Below are 8,569 nucleotides of genomic sequence, written 5' to 3'. Positions count from 1 at the left end.
TTGACACACGGTCTGCATGTGATAATGATTTTAGTGATAGTGAAGATTCTGATTCTGAGCATGAGACATGTTTAATGGAGAGAGTAGGGTTAGGCAAAGGTGCAATGTGTGAGCTAACGCGTGAACATTGTGTTGTGGTTATGGAGGAGGTTAGAAATGGAATATTAACGCTCGAAGCAGATTTGGCAGATAAGAATTACAAGTTTACTTATGCAATTTCCAGTGTAGGGAAACATGGTGAAACACTAAGGGAAGTGGAGAAAAAAGCTTGATTTGCTGTATCAGCGTACAGTTGCAGAAGATCTTGATAACTATTTGACTGGTGTACAAAGGAGGCGTCAACATAGATATGAATTAGAAGAAAGAAGAATCAGAGATGACGCTGAGGCCAAAAGACGTGAAGATGAAAAACGTAGGCAAGAGAAGGTTAAAGTAGAAGCAGAGATGCAGGCCAGGCTTGAAGCGGAAAAGAAAAGAGCTGAAGAAGCTTTGGAATATCAAAGAGCAGCAAAAGAAGCAGCGGACAAGTTGATCGCCAAAAATGCAATAAAGGCTGCGGCATTAACAATTTTACAGGAAGTTAGTGCACTAACTAGGGCTGATGGGGAAGAAAAGACGGCATCTTCAGGGTCTTTTCTCAAAGCTGCAGAAAGTGCTTTGAAACTGAAGGAACGAAGATCACAGATATACAAACAAGTTGTTGCTGAAACTGAGGCATTGCGTAGAAGTGTGGATCTTCGCAGCCATGAATTGCAGATAGCTAGAAGAATTAGACAAATAAGTTGGACAACAGAAAGTGTTAGAGGAAAAGCAATAGAACTGGTCACGCTAATTACCAATTCAACATACCCGCGATCCAGTACATTAATATTTGCGGAGAAGATAGTATCTCAGTGTGCCAATCCTTCTGGAAGCTTGAGCAAATCTGTTTTCGCTTATGCTCAAGTTATTTTTCTTGTTACATCACAGGTTCCACAAGCCATGGACTTTGTTCTTGCGGACTTTGTTCTTGCGGAATCAAACAGGCTCTGCATATACACTGTTCCAATGCATGAGTACTCTGAGTCAATATTCAAAACGAAAGAAGCTTACTACAAAGCCATTGAATATTGTTGACGGAGGAATTTGGTTGCAACCAATTTCAAGGTTCGTAGCCGGAAATAAGATATGTTACGGTAGTTTTTCGTCGGAAAAACGTGAACAGTGTTTGGTGATTGGGATTTAATAGTGGCTGAGATTGCTTAGGTTTAGTGGTGACTCCTTTGCGCTCTCAATTTATTAACTCTTATAATTTGCCTACGTATCCCTGTTTATAAGGAATCAAGCCAACGTAATTCTTGGGGAACAAAAAACCTAATGGGTTTAGATTTCTCATCCCGAGGCCCAGTAGAAAAGCTACTGGAAACTGTCTTCTACTAATTTTAGGAATGTCCGCCGATTAGGCCTAACCATAAAGACCCAAGGATCGTCCGACGGATAAGGCATCTCCTCGTCCGAGGATAACCTTCCGCTACCAGCTATTTCTCTAATCCATGGACGCAGGTATAACCATGGTTTACCCCAAATGTTGGACGCATCCTTGTCCCCGGATAAGGAGCCCCTACCAGATTACAGGACAAGTGATCCCAAGATTTTGGGTGCAAAGTGCAAGATACTCCGAAGTATCCCAATGAGGACACTCGTTGACTACAGAGACAAAACTCGCAAAGCACACACCAATGTTCACCCCACATCCCCAATGAGGACACCCATTGACTACAGGAGGAGGTCTTCCGTCCAGGCATAACCCTGGAAGTCTCTGACCACGAACACCGCATTTATGTGGTTGCATTACAAAAATGAGTTCTTCGATAGAGTACTTGCAACAAATATGTTAGTAATAATAATCTCCTTCCCTCTTGATGCATCCGAAGAATTCGTCCAAGCAATATGTTAAAGTTTCGTTTTGTATCATACTGACCATTAAGGCGCGCCATAACACTCTCATGTGTTGGTGCCACCTTACATCATCAGTTAAAATCTTCCTTCACCATAACCTGAGGGCACCTAACTTATAGAGAATGAGGGCTTTTCCCTACTGTGGGTGCGCCCTAACTTTTTGAGGTTATGAGCTAACTCATGTTTTCATCATTCAGGGGGCGCACCCCCCGATATTAGGATTTCCACAATCCGTTCTTCATAGAGGGCGCACCCTTACTTTCTCTAGAAAGTGGGCTTGCCTTATTTCAACCTTCTTGCCCTAATTTTCTCCAATTGACCCGTTTTTGACCCGAATAATACTTGTACCAACTTTTGGGCATGACAACTATCCCCCAAATTTTATATGCTATTAAAATGGGATTGGAATTTTTAGCCTTCTTTATAGTCTATAAAAAAATTGTATAAGTTAATTTAAAACTTAGGGCGCGCCCTTACAATAGGGCGTGAACTTTGAAGTTAAAAAGCCGTATTTATCGGGAGTAGTGGGCGACGTGATTGATGGGACATGACAGCTGTCACACGTCTCTTTCACCTATTGTTGGGCATATGTTGTGTACTTGATGATGACATAAACAAAATACCTAAGTAGATTTTACTTAGTGAAATAATGTAGCACTCGACGGATAAGAATTATAGTCCCGACGGATAACTCATAATAGTCCCGACGGATGATGACTTATTATCCATCGAATGAGTAGCTTATGTAATAATGAGTCTGTAGAACATTTCTGCATACACCTTTGTATAGATTCTGTAGTAGCATATAAGTCATGTTGACTTTAACTAGATATGCAGAATAGGTTGATTAATTATACATAAATGATGTCTTGTAATTCTGCATAAGTGAAATGAAGTCAAGTGCCAAAATAGCTACCGACGGATGATTAACAAAGCCGTCGACGGATGATCAATGAAGCCATCGACGGATGATCATGAAACCAACGGATAAAGAATTCAAACATCAGTTGACAGTGACAACTGGTCACATGCGTCGGGATGTATGCAAATGGAATGAGGAAGCCTATTAACTGGGTAATAGAGAACAAAGTAGCAAAGCATAAAAACTGATAGTTTTTATAATGATTCTATCTTTTGACTTTGTAATCTTGGTAATATATAAACCAAGAAGTAGCAAATAGAAACAGAGATCTGAGATACAAAAAGTGAGAAACATTTGTAAGCAGAATTATTAGCATTTTTCTGTATTCTCAGCAGTTCAAATTTGTAAGCAGTTGTGAGCATTCTTGTACACAGAGTTCTCTCGATATAATATATATCTCTGGTGGAATTGTTTAAATCCACCAGGAAGTTTTTAAAGACTCTTGTTTTTAATTACTTATGTTTTGATTCACTTAAATTTTTATTCCGCATTATGCTAATCAAAACACTTATATTTGTATTCGAGTTTGAACATTTTTATTTTAAGAAAAAGGTTCAAGAATTTCATTCAACCCCCCTTCTGTAATTCTTGCTATATTGTTAAGGGACTAACAATTGGTATCAGAGCAAGCTCTTAATCTACAAAGAGTTTAAAGTTCAAAAACAATTCAGCAAGATGAACAAGAAGGATGTTGGAGTCAAGATTCCTTTTCTTGATAAAGATAATTACCATCATTGGAAGGTAAAGATGCATCTTCATATGCTTTCTCAAGATGAGGCCTATGTGGACTGCATAGAAAGAGGCACTCATGTTCCAATGAGTGCTGCAACAGGAAACGAGCCATCAGTTCCCAAGCCAAGGCATGAATGGTCTGATCCTGACATTGAACAAGTCAGGAAGGATAAAAAGGCCATGAATATTCTGTTTAATGGAGTTGATGCAGACATGTTTGACAACATTATCAACTGCAAAACTGCCAAGGAAGTCTGGGATACTATACAGATAATCTGTGATGGCACTGAGCAAGTTAGAGAAAATAAGATGCAGCTCTTGATTCAGCAATATGAGCATTTTCACAATGAGGAAAGTGAGTCTCTCACTGACATTTTTAGTAGGTTTCAAAAACTACTAAATGCTCTTAAGTTGCATGGAAGAGTCTATCAGACTAAAGACTCTAATCTAAAATTCCTTAGATCTCTTCCAAAGGAATGGAAACCGATGACAATCTCATTAATAAACTCACAAGATTATAAGGAGTTTACTTTGGAGAGACTGTATGGCATCCTGAAAACCTATGAGCTTGAAATAGAGTAGGATGAAAGGATGGAGAGAGGAAAGAAGAAAGGAGGATCCATTGCACTAATTGTTGAGTTGGAAAAGGAGAAGGAAGTGAAGATGGAAGCTGTTGAATCAACTTCTAAGGTCTGTGAGAACAAGGGCAAGGGACTTGCAGTAGAAAGTGAAGATTCATTGAGCCAAGATGACATGGAGGACATTGATGAACACCTAGAATTTCTTTCCAGGAGATTTGCCAAGCTCAAGTTCAAGAAGAACTTTGGAGCAGCCAAGCCAAATAGAAACATGGTGGATAAGTCAAAATTCAAATGTTTCAAATGTGGCTTGGCAGGGCATTTTTCCAACGAGTGTAGAAAGTCAGATTCCAGTAAGAAAAAGTTTGAGTCTGTGGATTATAAGCAAAAATACTTTGATCTACTCAAACAAAAGGAAAGGGCTTTTATTACACAAGAAAATGACTGGGCAGCAGATGGTCTGGATGAAGATGAAGATGTTAGCTATGTCAATCTAGCCCTAATGGCCAAGTCTGATGAGACAGAGATAAGTTCCTCAAGCAATCAGGTAATTACTACAAACCTTGCACATTTATCTAAAGCTGAGTGTAATAATGCCATAAATGACATGTCTATAGAATTATATAATTTACGTGTTACACTTAAGTCTCTTACTAAAGAAAATGTTAAAATCAAAGAAAACAATTTGTTTTTAAGTGAGAGGAATAATGTGCTTGAGTCTCAATTTATTGATTTTGACAAATTAAGAATTGAGTGTAAGATTGCCAAGGAGGAATTAACCGAGTCTTTGAAAAAGGAAGAGATTTTAAAGAAGCGGCTCGAGCGTGAACAAGAGGTGATTAAAGCATGGAAAACATCCAGGGATGTCCATGCTCAAATCACCAAAGTTCAAGGAATTGAGTCTTTTTGTGATGAAGCCTGAAAAAAGAACAAAGAGAAACTAGAACCTAATTTGGTAGATGGACTGCTAACAGATGTAGACTCGACGGATGATGAGGACTATCCGTCGGATAACAAAAAGTGTTATCCGTCGAATGATGAAAATCCTCATCCGTCGGCTATGAGCAAGCCCATTAGCAAAGCCAAACTAATCAAGCTGAATAAGAAGTATGGGTCTGTTTCCAAGAACTTTATTTCAGGAGAGTCAAGTCAAGTTAAGAAAGGGAAAAAGGCTAATGTTTGTCCCATGACTGTCAAACAGTTAAGTGACAGACTTGAGAAAATTGAGGTAAAAACATAGACCAAAAGGAAAAACAATAGGAATGGTAAAGTAGGGATTAACAAACACAATAACTACACACCTGATAAATATGCTCCTAGAAAAATCTGTGTCAAGTGTGGTAGTGTAAATCATTTATCTGTTAATTGCAAATCTGCCATGCCTACTCCTATGTCTGTTCAGTCTCAATTTCCTAACATAAATGCCATGCCTCCCATGCCTGTTAATGCTATGCCTACATAGAACATGAATGCACAGTTTGCTAATATGCCATTTGCACCTAATCCTTATTATGCTGCATATAGTATGCCACAAATGCCATTTAGCATGCCTTACTGGAATAACATGTTCACACCAAGCATGCCATTTCCTGTTAATCATAATATGCATGATAATTCTGTTGCAATGAATGGTTTCAAAGGTCCAATCCAAATGACAAGGATGAATCTAAAATTCCTAAGTCAAATGAGATAAGACCTAAGAAACAGAAAAAGAAAGCTAACAAGGCAGGACCCAAGGAAACTTGGGTACCAAAATCAACTTGATTTGATTTTGATGTGTGCAGGGAAACCAAAAGAATCTTTGGTACTTGGATAGTGGTTGTCCAAGACACATGACTGGTGATTCTACCCTGCTTACAGAGTTTAAGGAGAGAGCTGGCCCAAGAATTACTTTTGGAGATGACAACAAGGGTTATACTGTGGGATATGGCTTGATTTCAAAGGACAATGTCATCACTGAGGAGGTTGCCTTAGTGGATGGTGTCAAACACAATCTGTTGAGTATCAGCCAGCTTTGTGACAAAGACAATTCAGTAACCTTCAACTTAGAAGCCTGTGTTGTGACTAATAAAAGAAGCAACAAAGTGGTTCTCACTGGTGTGAGAAGAGGAAATGTGTACCAAGCTGATTTCAACTCAACTAAAGCAGAATCTGTAACTTGCCTTCTCAGTAAAGCAAGTCAGGATGAAAGTTGGCTATGGCACAAGAAGCTATCTCATTTAAACTTCAAGACCATGAATGAGCTGGTAAAGAAAGAATTGGTAAGAGGTATTCCTCTAGTGGAGTTTTCAAAAGATGGACTCTGTGATGCCTGCCAAAAAGGGAAGCAGATCAAAGCATCATTCAGGAAGAAACTTGATTCAACAATTGAAGAGCCTTTATAACTGCTTCACATGGATTTGTTTGGACCAGTCAATGTATTGTCCATCTCAAGGAAAAGGTTTTGCCTTGTATTTGTAGATGATTTCTCAAAGTTCTCTTGGACATATTTCCTAAAATCTAAAGATGAGGCTAGTGAAATCATCATCAACCACATAAGGCAAGTCAACAATCATCCTGATTTCAAAGTTAGAAGAATCAAGAGTGACAATGGAACTGAGTTCAAGAATTCTGTCATGAGAGCATTTTGTGAAGAAAATGGGATTCTGCATGAGTTTTCAGCAGCAAGGACTCCACAACAGAATGGAGTAGTGGAAAGGAAGAACTGGTCACTTAGTGAAGTTGCAAGGACAATGCTTGAAGAATCTAAACTACCAACATATTTCTGGGTTGAAGCTGTAAATACTGCATGCTACACTCAGAACATTTCTCTGATTAATCAAGCAAGATGCATGACTCCCTATCAATTGTTCAAGAACAAGAAGCCAACTCTAAACTTTTTTCATGTCTTTGGCTGCAAATGCTATATCCTTAGAAATCAAACTGATCAAAATGGGAAGTTTGATGCAAAAGCAGATGAAGGAATTTTTGTTGGATATGCTGTTGGTAAAGCATACAGAGTCTACAATCTAAGAACAAACATTGTTGTGGAATCTATACATGTTGTGTTTGATGATATAAAGATTGAAGGACTGAAAGATGGAGATTACCATGAGAGCCTCAAATTCGACAATGTGGAGATGGTTAGTGATGACAGTGATGATGAAAGTGATCAAGAAACAGTGTCTAAGGATAATGCAGACAAATCTACTACGAATGAAGCACAAAACTCAACATATGTCGAGTTGCATAATGCATCATCCGTTGGAAGGCAATCTGCGTTTTCCGTCTAGAGACAACCTGCTTCATCCGTCGGTACTCAAAATTCACCATCCGTCGGGTAATTAAAAGGTGCAGGACGTCAAGACAGATCACCTATAGAAAGTTTCCCTTTCTCAAATCTAAGATCCACAAACTCAGGGGGAGTTTCTAGCAATCAAAACTCAATCACACATCAAGACAACCATGAGGTCTCTTCATCTAGAGCTAATCTACCTCAACAAAGGAAATGGACAAAAGATCACCCCTTTGAGCTTATCATTGGTGATGTTTCTTCTAGAATTCAAACATGAAGAGCAACTCAGGAAGAATGTCTATACAGCAGCTTTCTTTCCAAGGAAGAACCAAAGAAGGTAGAAGAAGCTTTGTTGGATCCTGATTGGATTTTAGCTATGCAGGAGGAGCTAAACCAATTTGAAAGGAATAATGTATGGAAGCTGGTACCCAAGCCTAAAGGAAAGAATCCAATAGATACCAAGTGGGTATTCAGAAACAAGATGGATGAAAATGGCATAGTAGTCAGGAATAAAGCAAGATTGGTTGCTAAGGGCTATTGTCAGCAAGAAGGAATAGATTTTGATGAAACATTTGCTCCTGTTGCAAGACTTGAAGCCATCAGAATCTTCTTAGTCTAAGCAACCCATGCCAATTTCAAGGTCTATCAAATGAATGTCAAAAGTGCCTTTCTGAATGGAGATTTGGAGGAAGAAGTATATGTCAGTCAACCTTCTGGTTTTGAAGATCCAAATTTTCCAGAATATGTCTATTATCTTCTGAAAGCACTTTATGAACTGAAGCAAGCACGTAGATCCGGGTATGACACTTTATCAAAGTTCCTTTTGGAAAATCACTTCACAAGAGGTACTGTAGATAAAAATTTATTTTTCAGAAATGTTAATGGCTCCAGTATACTTGTTCGAATTTATGTAGATGATATTATTTTTGGCTCTACAGATGAGAAACTTTGCAAAAAGTTTGCCAAATTGATGCAAAGTAAGTATGAAATGAGTATGATGGGAGAACTAACTTACTTTCTTAGTTTGCAAGTTAAGCAAGTTAGTGATGGAATATTCATTAGTCAAAGTAAATATATTTTTTATCTTTTAAAGAAATTTGATCTAATGGATTGCACATCTGCAAA

General features: G+C 38.4%; 1 protein-coding gene across 1 annotated transcript; it reads left to right on the top strand.

Moving 5' to 3' along the window:
- Nucleotides 1-74: 74 nt before the first annotated feature.
- On the top strand, nt 75-1,116 carry LOC141689979 (mRNA export factor GLE1-like). The gene is made up of 2 exons (XM_074494539.1): nt 75-237; nt 293-1,116. Exons 1-2 carry the CDS (start codon nt 75-77, stop codon nt 1,114-1,116), a joined length of 987 nt encoding a protein of 328 aa, XP_074350640.1.
- The last annotated feature ends 7,453 nt before the right edge of the window (nt 1,117-8,569 follow it).

This window comes from Apium graveolens, chromosome 2 (assembly GCF_009905375.1).
Source record: "Apium graveolens cultivar Ventura chromosome 2, ASM990537v1, whole genome shotgun sequence".
Taxonomy (NCBI): Eukaryota; Viridiplantae; Streptophyta; class Magnoliopsida; order Apiales; family Apiaceae; genus Apium; species Apium graveolens.
The sequence above is the reverse complement of the archived record's forward strand: the minus strand, read 5'-3'. Positions and strand labels throughout refer to the sequence as shown.

Excerpts from the sequence above, each read along its gene's own strand:
- LOC141689979 (XM_074494539.1), top strand. The coding sequence starts at position 75 with ATGGAGAGAGTAGGGTTAGGCAAAGGTGCAATGTGTGAGCTAACGCGT. Across the intron at positions 238-292 it reads TTCCAGTGTAGGGAAACATG|TTGCAGAAGATCTTGATAAC; the intron begins GTGAAACACTAA and ends ATCAGCGTACAG.